This window comes from Ictalurus punctatus, chromosome 15, assembly GCF_001660625.3.
Source record: "Ictalurus punctatus breed USDA103 chromosome 15, Coco_2.0, whole genome shotgun sequence".
Lineage (NCBI taxonomy): Eukaryota > Metazoa > Chordata > Actinopteri > Siluriformes > Ictaluridae > Ictalurus > Ictalurus punctatus.
In genome coordinates, this window is record NC_030430.2 from 6,096,457 (window position 1) to 6,113,388 (window position 16,932).

Here is a 16,932-nt window from a genome sequence, read left to right on the forward strand (position 1 = left end):
AGGAACATAATTTCCCAATGTCGATCAACTAAATGTAGTCATTCAGACAAATGTGATCAACCAAATGTAGTCATTCAGACAAATGTAGTCATTCAGACAAATGTGATCAACCAAATGTGATCAACCAAATGTAGTCGATCAACCAAATGTAGTCGTTCAGACAAATGTGATCAACCAAATGTGGTCGATCAACCAAATGTGATCAACCAAATGTGATCAACCAAATGTAATCGATCAACCAAATATAGTCGTTCAGACAAATGTGATTTACCAAATGTAATACTTCAGACAAGTGTGATCAAGCAAATGTGGTTGTTCAGACCATTATGATCAACCAAATGTAGTCATTCTGACAAATGTGATCAACCAAATGTAATCGTTCAGACAAATGTGATCAACCAAATGTAATCGTTCAGACAAATGTGATCAACCAAATGTAGTCGTTCAGACAAATGTGATCAACTAAATGTAATCACATAATCTAACATGCATAATAAACAGATTTTAAAATTGTATTGCTATTTAACAAAGAAAATTTGACATTTTTCCAGTGTCTCCTGTGTCAGTACTTGTAAGTTTTCCATCACAGGAAAGTCTTCAGACATATGACAGATGAGTTAAAAAAAAAAAAATTCATCTTACTAACTTTAAGAGAGAGAGAGGGGGGAAAAAGAGGATAGTGAGAATTCCTGTTTAACAGGGACATGTCTTATGGAGGTTCCACAACATTAAATGCAACTATAAATGGTTAAAACCTGACCAGAATTTCATTAATATTTTAAAAATAATTAATTATTTACAAATTGCTGTGTTATAAGAGGAATAAAACCGTTCAAGATGTGCTGTTATAGGAAAATAATCCACTTTGGGGTGGGAACCTGATAACACCACTGCATCATTGATTACTGTCCGATAAGAGCATTACTTACTGAGCAGCTGATAACACAGCCAGTCAGAAGGAATGCAACGTTTTTAATGGCTTACTGAAAAGAAAATATAATTTTTTAATTTAATTTTTCTAAACAAACTCCACTTGGTTTTCTGACACTAATACCCCACTAGAGGGCGCTGCGTGATTGACACGTGAATCTGAAATTTAAAGCGTTTACATTTTGTTACGTTTATTTTAAAGTGTATTTTAAGCTTATTTTAATTTATTTAATCAAATGGTTTAATTAATCATTTGATTATCATGCATGAAAGACATTATTCTCATATACAAATAATTAAAAATTGTTTTAAAAATACAATCAGACTCAAGGGCCACATAATGAAAAGAATGGTATGTACACAGCAATTAAAGTTATTATAAAAATGTTTTATATACTTTGTTTCTCTCTTTTCTTTCATTTTTTACACCTCAGTTGATGTGTTCATCAGGCAGTAAATATCAATAATAAATATACACCAAAAGTATAAACACATGAAAGAAGACAAAGAAAGATAAAGAACATATGATTTAGTTCATTACTCTGTATAAATATGTTTAATACATGAAAGAGTGGTGAGAATGAAGGATAAAGGTGGGCAATAACCCAGAAAATCAGTGTACAATATGCGAACAGACATTTTTTCTTAATTTAATTTTTCCCCCTAAAGACTTGATAATAAAATCGATTCTAAACAAATTATTATCACAAACAAACAGAAAAACAGATCTGTAAATATGCTAGCAATGTGATTTATGCATAACTTTAGGCATACCTCAGATTCTGAATGAACTTGCTCACATATTGACAGGAGGATAATACATCAAATCATACCGTAGCAAATTCCATGATCAAATATTGAATAATTGCCTGCTTTCTGCCTCAAAATTTCTAAACTCACTCACTTTTAAATCAAAGAAGTGATCTTACACATTTTCAAAGGATATGTTTGGAGCATCAGGACAACGCTGCTGTGTTTTGGGGCCGCTCAGGAGAATTCCATGTGGGCCGGTAACATTTTGGGCTTATTACTGTGCGATAAGAACACTTGTACTGTCCTGTATTGTCCTTTAAAGTAAATGAACAAACACACTCGCACTCACAAACTTTAAATGCCAAATCCTAGTCTACATTTTTAGTAACCTGTGGAGTGAATCAGCTTTGCCTTTTACTGCAAGTGGTCAGTTAAAGGGTTGATTAAAGAACGATTCGGTTTATATGCACAGAACGTACGTATGTGTGCTAATTTGTGCTAGCATGCAATAATTAAAGGTGCCGTTTGTCACTTTTTAAACGTGTTTCAAAATCTAGAATTAGTCTTATAACGACAATGATATATTAGAAAAACTGAGACGTGCAATATTACTCTGCAGTAGTTCTGTCCATCTGGTTCATTTCAGGCTTCTGTTAAAAAAAAATTTCCAGCCCAGAAATGAACTCCACCCCCAGCCAGAAGTGAGCTGCAAAGCTCTGTCTTATTCTTAAATCCCAACTCAAAAAGGAAACGAAAGTTTCAACAAAGTGTTTAGGGGAAGTTGGAGTGGAAAAATTAAAGCTTGTTAATGTTTTCACTAGAATTGTGTTTTACATCAAAGGCAACAACAACAAAAAACAACATATAACTCCTTTAAAAAAGGAAAAGCGCTCAAGAAAGATGCAGTGAAATCGTCAAGAGTAATAGATGGACAGAATGAAATCCTAACGTTGAGGATTGCCATGATTCTAATCACATTTCACATAAAAGCTCTCCACAGCAGTATTTTATCAACACCTGACCAGCTTAGTGATCATAAGTTACATTAAAAAGTAAGAAGAGCTATTCATGGTTTTCAGAAATGGTCAGGCATTGTTTTCAACAAGGCAAGGTCACGTGTGTTTCTTTACTTTTGACTTCTGCTGCAGTCGCTTTGCATCACAGCTTCACAGCTTCACAGCTGCTGAATTAAAAGCGAGTCCCACTACAGCAAAACGATTATTTGACAACAGGAGCCTACCATCACAGTCTTGCTGCCTTGCTGTGGGCAAAATAAAAAAAAGCAGATAAAGAGGGGAAAAAATAAACCTCAGAGTCTCTTGTGCGTTGAACATAGACACAGAATCAGAATGGCGTATCCATCTGACTGCCTTTGGCTCCGGCGATAACGACTCCGTAACTGCTCTCCTGCCAGCGCATCCACATCAGTCGCACCTCCTTCTGGACCTGAAACACACACACGGAAGACCACTCTCAGTACTCAGTAAAAATTTCAGTAAAAATTTTGTTTTATAATGCCTTTCCCTGCTGTTATTGATATACTGGAAGCGCACAAATCATTCATTCATTCATATTTAGTAAGCACTTTATCTTGGTCAGGGTCACGATGGATATGCAGTCCACAGTATGCAGGAACACTAGGAGTGAGATGGGAATACATGCTGGATGGAACACCAGATCATCACAGGACACCACACACACACCTTCTTATACTAGGGGCAATTTATTGTAGTCAATCCACCAACTAGAGTATTTTTGGTAGGATGGGAGGAAACTGGAAAACCAGAAGGAAAGCCATACGGACATGTTGAGAACATCCTACTGGCTCACAAAAATCGTACTGGCTCTGTAGGCATCCTACAGAGGAACACACGTTTGCACACCCTTAGGACAACTTAAAAGATGAAGAAATCAAATAATTAAAAATCATTTCAGATTAGGACCTCCCTTTATAAATGTGATATTTTTCTTTTTCTGAACTATTTTCTAATAACTTTTCTAACCTTTTGCATTTATAACCCCAACCAATATTTAACTGTTTTATATCCTTTGAGCAGGATCCATCTCTGAATCACTTCTGAGGTCTGTATTTTGAATTGGTAAATCCTCTTGACAAAATAATTCTCCTTCATTTTTCATCACTGCAAGGAGTCACCTATATAAACTGAACTGATACCATTTGAGTCAAGGGTTACAAACCTTTGCACTCCAACGCACTTGTGCAGTATTGTAGTGATTTAACGGAAATGACACATCACGCTGAGAACTACTCACCTCTTGGTTGAGGAAACAGTACAGGATTGCCACCATGAGGCCCTTAAATAAAGAAATAGGGAAAAGAAAAAGCAAGTGCACATTCATTATTAATCAAAACTTTAAAATAAAGTTGTCTTTTGATCTCAAATTTGCATTTGCACTACACTACAGCAACAAAAATAGTAAATGTTAAATTAAATAATCTGCTCTCCACAGCCATCTGCAAAGCTTTACCCTTTCAGCATAAACCTATTTTGGAAATGATAAAGTAGAAAATGTGCATCTATTTTGTATAATTATGCTCCTTAAATTCCTTCCATTTATGCAATTATGTAATTACCTGAAATTGCCAGTGCTGGGAAATAAGTACGCTATAAAAAGTATACCATTACTCAAGAATATGCCTTTTTATGTACACAAAAATCTCCAGGTGTATATCTAAAAGTACATAATAGTTGGAAAATAAACAAATGTTAAACCCTGGGAAAGCCTTTTGTAGAGATTATAATCATTGTTCTTTTTTGCTTTTTTTTTTTTTTATACCTCAGTGCTGTTGAGTTCTCAAATCTGATTGGTCAGAGTAATTTTCTATAATGGCACAGAATAGGACTGCTAATTCACAACATTAAATGTAACAACAACCTGACAAAAAGTACAACACGTCACTCATGAGAGTCTTTCGGTCCAGAAACAAGACCCAAAGTGTTTTCTTTTTATTTATTTATTTTTTTTAATTTAGCTGGAGTTGTAAATTCTTTAACTATTAACTCTTGGTCAATATGATGATGAGTAATATATATATATATATATATTTATTACACACACATACACACGTATACATATGATTATGAGTGACTAAAGTAATTCAGAATATGAATCTCCCATCATGAGAGAAAGAACTGGGGCAGATGAGACTGTGTGATTTGTTGATTTCAAAGTAGTAAGATGGCTGTCAGTAAACCGTTTATTCACTGAAGCTTATTGAAGATACAGCTCGACGAATATTTGATTACATGTCCCTGTTCATACGATACACAAAGTTAGTTTTTTTCTTTTTCAACTTTGAGGCCTTGATTTACTGACCCAAAGTAAAGAGGTTTATGTGTGTTAAATCTGATCAGTTCTGTGAATAATGTTACATCCATGTAGTAGAGGATGGAAACAATATGCAAATGAGATTTTCGCATGTACTAATTGTTCTCAATGATAATGGTGTATTCAGATCTCGAGGAGCCTCTCGGTCAATCTGAAACTAAAATTTACCATGAAAGTGGACAATTATACGTCAAGTATAATGGCATTAAAAAAGTGGACAAAATAATGATACAAATGCAAAAATAATGCATGTTCTGTTTAAAAATATGCCCTTAATGGGTTAAAGCCACTGCATGTGGCCACAGGCTGTCTTGGTTGTAGGAATTACCTGCTCATTTTGAAATATTTCTCAGAAAAGCAGAGCATTTTGCAGGTTGGAAATGGCAAAAAGATTTGCAGGTTGGGTTATTACTGCTTTCAGCGAGAATAAAATGAGGAAAGTAGCACTGTGGACTCTAGCAGGGCCGCGGTGCAGTTCAGACTCAGGGGGAGAAAGTGTGATATACACTCGTCCATTTTAATTAAACACCTGAACACTGAATTTACAGAGGGAACATGTCAACAAGTACATGGAGAAATAATGGAGAAAAATACTGGAGAAAAACGGCCTACTCCATGGTAACCTGCCGCTTACAGATTACTGGTCTACAAACGCTTTCTGAGAAGCTTCAGGCCAAAGTGGGAACGTTATCAGGTTTACTTTAATTAAAGAATAAAATATGACATGGTGATGTGTATGGAATGCCGTTTTAGTCCAAATTAACTTAATTAAAAACGCCTATGATATAAATAATAAAATAATAAGATACCCATTTTCACAAAAACACTGTCACATTTCAGTTTGTTTTTATTTCATAATGCCCTTTTTCAATTCATAATGCCAGATTTATTTGATTCTGTTGTAATCTGTCAGTCAACGCCACTGGGGTGGGTTCAGGGAAGATCACTGGCTGCTCACGCATTCCAAGCAACAGTACACAATATTATTTATTTATTGCTGCATTTACCCATTACAATATTTATCTCATAGGCATTTTTATTTTTTTATTTTTTAAATTTTGAATAACATATCTTTTCATATCGGTGGCTTAGTGGTTAGCACATTCTCCTCACACCGACAGGGTCCGGGGTTCGATTCTCCTGTGTGTGCAGAGTTTGCATGTTCTCCCCGTGCTGCAGGGGTTTCCTCCAGGTACTCCGGTTTCCTCCCCCAGTCCAAAGACATGCATTAAATTACAGCCGGGAGCTACTGTCAGACTTTCTGCCCAATCAGAATTGAGAATTCAACTGCGCCGTGTTAAACTATACACAGATACCCGAAGCCTTTCATGAGGTTAGAACAAACGCCATTTGAGCTACACAGTATGTATCGGACCATGACTTAAGATCATGCCATGGATTATGTAAAGTTTAAAAGGTGAAGTGAAACGGTTCAGCATTGAACCGCCCTCGCACTGATGATGGACAGGGGATGATGGGTACCTGAAATGAGCCGAGGCACAGCTCTAAACAGAGACGCAGGCTGATGTTAGCGTAGTCCGGAAGGAAGTTAAACACCACGTAATGGGTCCCAAACAGGGGGATGAGGAGAAGCGTGGACTTGGTCAGACGTCTGAGAAAGATGAGACAGAGAAAAAGGCAGAATGATATCTCAATATAGCAAAGTATAAATGCTAAAGGTTCAGAAAAGGGACATGTTTGGACCTGCGTATAATTGAGCCTGCGATGTGAAATTGCCTCCAATCTTGAGCTAACTGGCAGCTCCTTTTGCAGTTGTGTGCATTGGAAAGGGCACCTTTTCAAACTGAACCTGTTGTCATCGGTGGCATTTATGCAGTTGTGTTAGTAAATGTGCTAACCCTTTAAAATCTTTGCTTATTCAGTGTTATTCGCATTTCATACCAAATTCTCAAATCCGATTGGTCAGAAGCTCCAGCTGTAATTCACAGGGACTTGTAGAGCAAACTCTCTATATATTCGAAGACTAATAATAAACAGGTTTCAAAGCATTTGTTGGTTTTTAAGCAAAGAAAACTGTTTGGATATAGTGACGTCAGCACTTTACAACAGACAGTAAGTTTTCCAGCATGGGAAATTCCCTACAATGGCATACCCTGTTAGTTTTCTTTCTGACGTAGCTTTTATTTCATAACGATATCGTATCATTGATTAAAACACCAATGAAATTAATAAGAAAGGTATGTAGTTACGATTACAACCACGTTATCCCGTTTACGCAAGGATGATAACTTTCCAATTAGATACTGGAAAAGAATGACCCCATACTGACCTCTTCCTGCAACTACGAAGAATCTGTCGTCACTTGCGCTGATGGTGTTATGCAATCAAGCAGTTGATGTAGACTAGGAATATTGTTCTGTGAGGGGTGGCTACTGTCTGTCAGATCTCTACATGTCAAGTCCTACTTTGTAATTAAATAAGACGCGAAGTACAAACTGGATGTCGTGTCGATTTAAAGATTTACGTTAAAACGTGACAAAACAATCATTGAGGCATTGTATTCATGTACCATTACTTTTGACAAGAAATTCAAAAGTTCCATTTAAAGTCACTCTTTCTCTCTCTCTCTCTTTCTCTCACACACATACACGTACGTCTCTAAGAATTGAATACGAAAGCTCTATCTATCAGCTCTATAGGTGCTCTTCAAAACAGAAAAGAGACAATGATTAGATGCCATTTCTTTAATAGGAATTTAAAAGTTTTTGTCCCAGTCATATACTGAGCACCATTATCCCATGCCCCCTATACAGCTGACAGGTGTTATTCTACATTATTAGTCTCTATTCAAATAAGGCACTGCTGCCTGCTACTCAAAGAGGACCTCTTCAATTTAGAACGCACAAAATACACTTGAGTGAAGAGACACGCATTGTGTTTTATACTTTATACACAGAAAGATAGAAAAGCACGTCCGCAATGACGTCAAATCCATATCCAGTGGTGCGAAATGGTTGGATTTGCTATGTGGATCCATTAGAGGTAAAAGTGTTGTTCTTAAAAAAGAAAAAACCCACTTCAAATCCATTTGTGATAGCTTTCATATTGTTTTTCTTTCTTTTTATTTATTTATTTATTTAAATTTGCTCACACTTGGCAAAACTTTAATAGGTACATGCTTTCTATGGAACTCAGATGAAATGAAATTTTCCCATTTCCTTTTTAGGTTTTGATTCTGGCTTTTGGTCTGAAATCCCTGAAATCATCAAGCAAGGGTGTAATTCAATCCAAAGGCATTTGAAAACTGATCATGTTTGAAAACTAAGTTTCTTTATACAATCTCAGTTAGCTGGATCGTCTCTTGTACATGCATTTTAAACCTCTGTATACTGTTTCAATTTACTTTAACTTGGTTTTGTATATGAATTAAAACAGTTGTGTATCTAAAGTAAATGTGCAAAAATGAATATAAAAAATCAAAAATAATAAAGCAAGTTAATGCGTACTTTGACATGGGGGTGTTGGTAAAAAAAAATTAAAAAAAAACTGTGAAAAAACTGAAAATGAGGAAGAATTTTTTTTTAATCAGCACAAAGCTTTTTATAGTTTTAATGATTCCGTTCAAAATTGTAACGTCTTATTGGAGGAGAACGCAAGTACACAAAAAGTGGATGCAAATTCAAGAATTATTTAAAGAATCGCAATCGCAGGACCAAATTGAGAAGCCCAATAAAGCAAGCTGTGACCAAGTGTTACAATTTTGTAAAATAAATTCTCATTTCTACATTAAACTAAATGTGCCTATGTTGTACTACATTTTTTTAAATGACAAAATTAAAACGTGAAACATAAAAAAAATCTTTCTGATTCTCTAACAAGGTTTTCACAGTAAATCTGCCCTTTTCAATCGGCATGGATGCCTGCAATTATTTAATAATCCAATCTTATATCTAATAATCAAACTATCTAATAATCCAGTGCAGTCTTTGAACTAATTTTAAGGCATTTGGAATGATCATGAATATGAAGTAAATGTATGTGTGGAAGACATTTTCCAGTGTTGTAAATCTTAATCCTAATTCTCGAGAGGCTCCCTACCTGTACTGTGCCGAGTTGTTGAACTGGATTAGACGCGGGTTCAACTTCTGCACCAGTATCCTAATGATGTTCAGGAACAACAGGAAGTTGATCTGTGCATATATATATATATATATATATATATATATATATATATATATATATATATATATATATATATATATATATATATATATATATAAAAAAACAACAACAACACAGATCCGGTGAGTTATGCAAGAAAACACTTGGGGATGTGCTGTTATAGGAAAACAATCCATGATGGGGATAGTGTGATGTAATGAAGCAGAGATACTGTTAAAAATCTGAAGGTGATTATTTTCCTCTAACTGCACATCCTGAAGTGATATATCACAGCGACTCAACAGTGCTGTGATATGAAGTAAAATACATGGATTTTCTTTCTCTTTGTGTATACAAGTGTATGCAAGTTTACCCCTATGGATACTACAATCGGACCCTTGATGATCCACCAGTAAGGGGAATCTTCATTAATGTCCCAGCATCTGGAAAATATATTCGCCAAGCGCTGCTTATCAGGTCAGAACATTCAACATAATAATAATAATAATAATAATAATAATAATAATAATAAGTGTAAAAATATGTTTTGTGCTGCCAATGATGAAGCAATAAGCACAATGCTCTAATGGACATCAAGGATTTCAGGTCAAGTTGCCGATGCAGTTCATTCCTGACTGTGAATAAGAGTAAGATATTTACTCTGTGTCCTCAAAATACACCCGGGAGACGATCCAGAGGAGGATAAAAAACAGAGGAACTCCTGCAGACGAGAGAGAGAGAGAAGTGAAAATAATCACTAATCTGTAATGGAGATCATGTGGAGAGGAAATTTGGTCTACTTAATTATTCTTATTCAAACCATGTGAGAGATAAACCAAGAAAAAACAACTTCTTAATTAACTCAAATGTGCCACAGAGGAAGGCAACTCAGATATGACATGAGAACGACTCTTAACTACGACATTTTCTCTGTCCGTCTTTATTTGAAGCAAATCTGAGAAACAGGATGGCAGGAGTCCAGATTTTGATTGTAGGCTGAACCCCAGTGTCTTCATTTTGCCTTATGGCTCAATTTACTTTTCGCATTATATTATTCAGAATGAACAGATAATGTGTTATAAAAGGGATACAAATACAGATAGGAATAGGAGGCACATCTGGCTGAGTCGTGCACCAGGACCTCATAGGATGCAAGTCACACAAACGGGAGGTTTTAATTTCGTGCAGGTGCAAGCGAGCGTTCAGATGTGTGACAAACAAAAGCCGTCTTCGTTAATTGTGCAGCACTGGTAGATTTACCATTTACAGCATTCATTCGTCCTAAGTAACTGCCTGGTCAGGGTTGAAATTAGGCTACTGATTAGGCTATTCGTGTTTATATTTTGGGTAAAAGAACCAATGAAATTCATTAAAAAATATTGTGGGCAGATACAAACCCAAACTGTGCAATGTTGGCATTTCTACTTTGTGTTTTTCCTCCCAGTGTTTTTGGCTGCATAGTGGTAGGGTTCATATTTAATTACCAAAAACTTCAGGATTAAATCCGAATACAAATATGGATATTTGGAGCACTAAACAGATACAGATATGGGCAACTAAACAAATATCTGTGAGATGCTATTAATGGTATAAATATGGTTATTTTGAGTTGAGTATGCATGTCGGATGATTGCATATGAAAGTGGGATACAATTGGTTTTAAAAAAATGAACGCGTTCACACACAGAGACACGTGGAACTTCAATTTTGTATCATGAAAGTATATTGAAGAGTAACCAGGAATAAAGGTTTTGTTCACACAGCAAAGCAAATCTGAATTATTTCTTAAAATACATGACCTAATTCAATTTATTCGACCAAAGTCGGATTTGCTTGCATGTACACACTACACTAGTGGTTATAGTAACAGCTATTAGTCTTTACTTCAAACATTTTAATACATAATGTCATGGCCATTTATAACTATCAGTGCAATAAGTAAGGCGTTTAGACCCCAAACCACCAGGGGGACACGTAAGAAAGTTTTTAAGGATTTCACTTAGGGTCCCCAAAACTTCAGAAACAGCCTAGCATATTGTACATGGTTCTCTCATTACAGGACCTTCCTTCATGTTGGTTTTCATCTTTATTGTTGTACTTTTCTTTGCAAATTCCTTCCATCAAGAAGTGCTATATATCAAATGATGGAAAGAAAAAAAAACCCCACATGAACTCCTAAATTGGTGAAATTGAGTAACAGAAGAGTCTGGAAATTTGATTGTAATTAGACTTATCGATGTGGCTGGAACGAAATTGGAAAAAGTCTGTTTTCATTTCAGTGTGTGACGCTTCATGACGCTACCATGAGGAAAATTACCAAGAAGGCAGGTCTTACAAGGAGACAGCCAGGGCCTGGTACGACGAATAATGGAATAAAAACCCCAGCATTAAACCCTAAACCAGTCAAACTGAGTCACGTAAGAGTCTGGAAATCTGATTGTAATTAGACTTACAAATGTGGTAAAAGTTGGTTTTCATGTAGGGGTTTTTTATCACTTGGTGTGTGGTACTTCCTGATGGCAGAAATTTGCAACAAAAACAACACAATCGATAATACCACCATGAAGTCAGACCCTGCAATGAGAGAACCTGGGCCTGGTACAACGAATGATGAAAAACCCTGCATGAATGTCTGCGTCATGTGTTTTTCACCGATCAGACCACAGAGAAGAATGTGAGTCGGACAGAAAGAAACAAATGACAAGCAGTTGAGTGTTAAACTAGTTTATTGATTAGGCGGTCACTTGACGGTGGGTCCATTGTACTGATTGGCGTCTGTTTTGTAGTAGGGTTCCTTTACTTATCATGCGGTGTTATCATTATACTGATTTGGTGTGCTGCTTTCTCTCCATTTCACGCCGTTCAGATGATCTTCACCAAATTAAACCGTCCATTGCCGTGTCTTGCCAAGGATGAGTGAGAACTCTGAGAAAGGTACTGGAGTGTTGCTGATAGTGTCACAGTGATATGGCACTTTAGCTATGTCATGACACGCTCCATCATCCGGCTTTTCCAAAGGAGCATCCGTTTCCTTGTGAAGTCTACGTTTCCCTTGTTTTAATGCCCAGTCAAAGCAAATCCATAATTATATACTTAATATGCATGTGATTGCAATTTTAGGAATCTATACTCTGTAGTTTCAGAAATCTGTCAACTAGGAATCGTAATTTAATGTCTTATCAATGCTCACGTTCTGGTTATTAACAAGAAATGGATCACTGGTTATCCTGCCAAAGTGCGCGACTGGCCTACGACAAGGTTTTGACTGAAACATCACACTATTGTAAATGCAATGATGAAATCACAAATACACAATCTGAACAGAAATAATCTTCATATTACAGCTATGGATCCGAAAGAACGTCTTCACAACGTTACGATCTTAAATCGCAATTTTCAAGCTAGACTTAGGAATCACTGGTTACCTATGTAATTATTAATCTATTATCTATATGATATAATACCTGGTTATCTATGCAATCATTTATATAATTATGATGAAATATCTCACTGAGACAAGGGGGAGGTGGGCGTGGCCTGGTGGACAGCTCAGGAGAGATGTGGGGGCACGCATTCCATAGTGTGCTGTGTAAACCTATAAGGTGAAACCTAAAATACGACAGTGTCCAAAAGTTGTAGCTGTTGTGAGATTCATTCCATTTCAATTCAATTCGATTTGTGTAGCGATTTCCTAACAATGTAAAGCAGCTTTACAGAAACATATAAACACAGGATACAGATTTTAAGTGTGTGAATTTATCTCTATTGAGCAAGCCCGTGGCGAGGAAAAACTCCCTGAGATGATATGAGGAAGAAACCAATTCATACAGGTGATTTTAGCCTGACGTTATGAATCCCATAATTATTTCTGACATCTATTTGTATCTCCATCATCCGTTTTCAGTCCGAATAATAAGAAGAAAAGAAGACGAAGGCACAAATCCATTGAATAAACGTAGTGGTGTTGGTCCAAGCCTATAACATGTATATAGTCATGCTGTACTGAGTCCGGAACAACTGCCTGCTAGGCATGGACCACGTGGTATTAGAAAAGCAGCAGCGGCGTTAAGCCCCCTCACCCCAGCCCAGCAGAGAGAAGCCCCAAAGGCAGCGGCGACTGCGAACAGACAGCAGCAGAGAGTTGAGATACCCCGCCTCCACCAGCAGCCAGGAGAAATTACTCATCACACAGTAATGACAGAACACGACAGACGCCTTACAGGCTGCCTGCATGAAAAAGATAAGAGGGAATTAAGAAAAGAGACAAACTTATTAATAAAGGGAAGCTGCTAAAGAGAATAAAGTCGTGCTGTAATTGAGAAAAGGATGTGAAGTGTTAGACATGGAGCTGAGGAAAATGTTATGCAAATGAAACAAAGTGCTGCTGATACTACATCTCGGCTGGGTAACGCAAGTACGCATGCCTTTTATAGGAAAATAATCAACAACAGGCTGATATAGGCCCTGCCAAAGTCGCTTATTTCCATATTAGCAAATAAAAACAAGATCTCATTAGAGAAAGAACAGAGTTTGATTTTGTTCGAATTCATACAAATTAAGTAGTACGGAAAGGTAAGACCCCTGCACTTTAATCTAAACCTTAAATTTGTAAAACTTTGTATACAAATTAAGACGGCAAGTATGATCTTTGTGAGCTTTCAAGCGTTAAACGTAACATTCCGTATCGTCAGTGCAATGCCAACCAAAACCCAATGCACAAACAAACAGTGTCCACTGTGATGCTGGACAATACGCATCACTGCGACGCAGCCGTGCCACGCTGGAATGCAATCACTGTCTAATCGTAGCCTTAAGCTGTACTCGGGGCAATTCAGGCCTATTCGTCTGAATCTTGAATGCAAAAATACCTTAAGGACTGACAGAACACAAAGCCCTACCTTTCAGGGATCATTTATTTGATTACAAAATAATAAAATATCTGTATCTATTTATTTATCCATCCATCCATCCATCTTCTACTGCTTACTCCTTTTCAGGGTCACAGGGAACCTGGAGTGTATCCCAGGGAGCATGGGGCACAAGGCGAGGTACACCCTGGAGAGTGCCAGTCCATCGCAGGGCACAATCACATACCCACTCACACACCCTTTCACACACTACGGACACTTTGGACATGCCAATCAGCCTACCATGCATGTCTTTGTACTGGGGGAGGAAACCGGAGTACCCGGAGGAAACCCCCGCAGCACTGGGAGAACATGCAAACCTATTTATTTATAAAAAAGATAAAATGTACAACAGAGAGGAGTACGGTAACCTCTTCATGATGGACAAAGTGTGTGTGTGTGTGTGTGTGTGTGTGTGTGTGTGTGTGTGTGTGTGTGTGTGTGTGTGTGAGAGAGTGTGTGTGTGTGTGTGTGTGTGTGCGCGCATGTTCTCTCTATACACTTACAGTAGACAGGGAACAGTGGTCAGTATCTTCACTGCCAAAGAGTATAGCATCCTTAATAAACACAGACGCTGCTTTGATGATGAAGCTGATGAACAGCTGGACGTGGATGTAGTTTCTTGCGCAGTGCAGCCTCCTGCATACATACATTTACACAGTGTAACACTGAAAGACTTCAGTTAAGTACATGCATGTACTGTAAAGCTATTGGGGTTGTGCTCTTATAGAAAAGAATCAACAAGAGATTTACTGTTTCCTATAAGTGGTTTATTCCTTATATCTGTTCTGACCAATCATAATGAAGAATTTAACAGCTCTGTGGTATAAACTGAAATAACCTTGTCTACCTGAGACATAATAGATACGAGAGATAATCGGCACAGAAAGCTGTCCGCTGTCTCCGGCAGCAAAAGGCCACAGTCTGTTTTGTCTGCACCAGGTAAATTGCAATCACCTACCATAATGGCTCTCTGTATCTCAGCGGTGGTTCCTCAGCATTGTCGTAATTAATTTACTCTTTTCAGACCGCTGTGTGTTATTTTATTTAGCGTCTACGGAGGCCCGAACCCAAACGACAATGTGCTGAATTAATGTTGGCGCTTTTCTTCACAATCAAAGCGGATTAGATGTGCTTTTAGCACCAGGCTCACAGAACCAGATAAAAGGTTTTGTGACACGAGGTAGAAAAAAAAAAAAAAACCTTCGAGGATCAGAGTTTGGGCCGAACATTAGCATTACCAAGATTGCTGGGGGGGGGTGAGAAAGAAAGACCGGAGTACCTGAAGATCAGCAGGATTACCACCGCAACGGACAGGGAGATCAGAGAGGCTCCGTATCCGATGGAGTAGATCAGTCTCACCGTGGTGAAGTATGAATCCTGATATACACACAACTAGCAATTACATATCGTCATACATGCTAATCTGAGTGAAGGAGGTAACATCTGAGTGAAATGCCTGCATAGCAATGATAGAGAAATGACACTAGTTTGTTAGTAATGCATCAGGACTGCGTCTGGACTTCAGAGCATTGAACACTGGAGAACGTCAGGTTTAATGTGAGGGTGCAGACAAGGGGAAAAGTTTGCAGTCTCCATATTTTCTGGGTGACAAAGTAAATGTGGTTCTATTTTACTTCTGTTTGTAGTAACACTTTGGGCACACTGGGCAAGACATTGCAGGTACAAATGACAATTTTCTCAATATTTAATGTATAGCATGGCTTCTTTTACACTATAGAAATTTTATTAATTTTTTTTTTTTATTCAAAACTCAAAAACACAAATGTGTATATAGTTCCCTTCGTTGCAGTCAGTGTCAGTGTCAGTGTCGGTGAGGGTGGTGGTGGTGGTGGGGGTGGGGGGTGGGGTGGGGGGGTTGTACGTGAGAGATCGCGTCCTCAGTAGACCTATTGGGGCAGCAGGTGAACCGGAGGGGGTCGATGGTGTCAGGGATGGAGGAGCAGATGTAATTTTTGATAAGCCTCTCAAAAACCTTCATGTTAAGCGATGTTAAGAATACAGGATGACAGTCATTTAGGCAAGAGGGCTTATTGTTCTTTGGTACACGAAATGAGAACAGATTATTTAAAGACAAACCGGACCGACATCGACTTTACCATCAAATATTTCTATGCTTATGAGGACATCCTTTGCAAATGAAGACTTATTATGACATTGACCCTGACAAACAGGAATGGTTCGATCTGTTACTCATTTAAAGCATGAGACAAAACATAATTAAATGATCAAGTTAATCTCAAAGCACAATTCTGAATGAACAAACCCAGACATCTGTTCGAGAGCTCATTAGGTGGCATTTCACTCAAGTAGAAACACTCAAACCGCTGATACTGATGATCTCGCACATACAACGACCTACTGAGAAAGGTCATGCATGAGATACATTTAATGACCGTGATGAAATTTTTCTTATTTATGTATGGTTCTGTTTATATTCAATGACCCCATCTTACAATGATCAAACTATAAAATTAGACTGATAATCCCATCGGAGCAATTGTACAACAATGTGGAATTAAAACAGATTTTCTATCCTGTACAGCTTTAATATTATCTTGCTTGTAAACGTATGTATTTCGGTAAACGCTGCACTGACCTCTGGGATGTCGTCGTCGATGCTGCAGGCCTCATGGTAGGGAGGAAACGAATCCGACCAGCCCAAACTGGTGCAGTTACGGCTCACTGTACCTACAGGACAATGAGTCAAACATTAAAGAGTCCTCTAACAGACGGCCGTGATGCACGATGGAAATAAATAAGGAATAAAACGTGAATAAAACAAGGGCGTGCTACAGGCTTCTATAGGAAAATAATCAACGGCGACATAGTGTGATGTTCCTGTGAA

At 37.6% G+C, this 16,932-nt stretch overlaps 1 protein-coding gene across 1 annotated transcript in view; it reads right to left on the bottom strand.

Annotated features, from left to right (window-relative positions):
• Nucleotides 1-117: 117 nt before the first annotated feature.
• ghrhrl (growth hormone releasing hormone receptor, like) overlaps nucleotides 118-16,932 on the bottom strand; it is a 42,330-nt gene continuing 25,515 nt past the window's right edge. The window contains exons 4-13 of the mRNA XM_047160544.2: nucleotides 16,684-16,775; nucleotides 15,346-15,443; nucleotides 14,570-14,702; nucleotides 13,236-13,383; nucleotides 9,817-9,877; nucleotides 9,530-9,599; nucleotides 9,094-9,185; nucleotides 6,517-6,646; nucleotides 3,958-3,999; nucleotides 118-3,129 (exon numbers count right to left, since the gene is read on the bottom strand). Of these exons, the coding sequence (XP_047016500.2) occupies nucleotides 3,028-3,129; nucleotides 3,958-3,999; nucleotides 6,517-6,646; nucleotides 9,094-9,185; nucleotides 9,530-9,599; nucleotides 9,817-9,877; nucleotides 13,236-13,383; nucleotides 14,570-14,702; nucleotides 15,346-15,443; nucleotides 16,684-16,775 (968 nt within the window). The 3' untranslated portion in view covers nucleotides 118-3,027. The remainder of the gene's footprint in view (nucleotides 3,130-3,957; nucleotides 4,000-6,516; nucleotides 6,647-9,093; nucleotides 9,186-9,529; nucleotides 9,600-9,816; nucleotides 9,878-13,235; nucleotides 13,384-14,569; nucleotides 14,703-15,345; nucleotides 15,444-16,683; nucleotides 16,776-16,932) is intronic.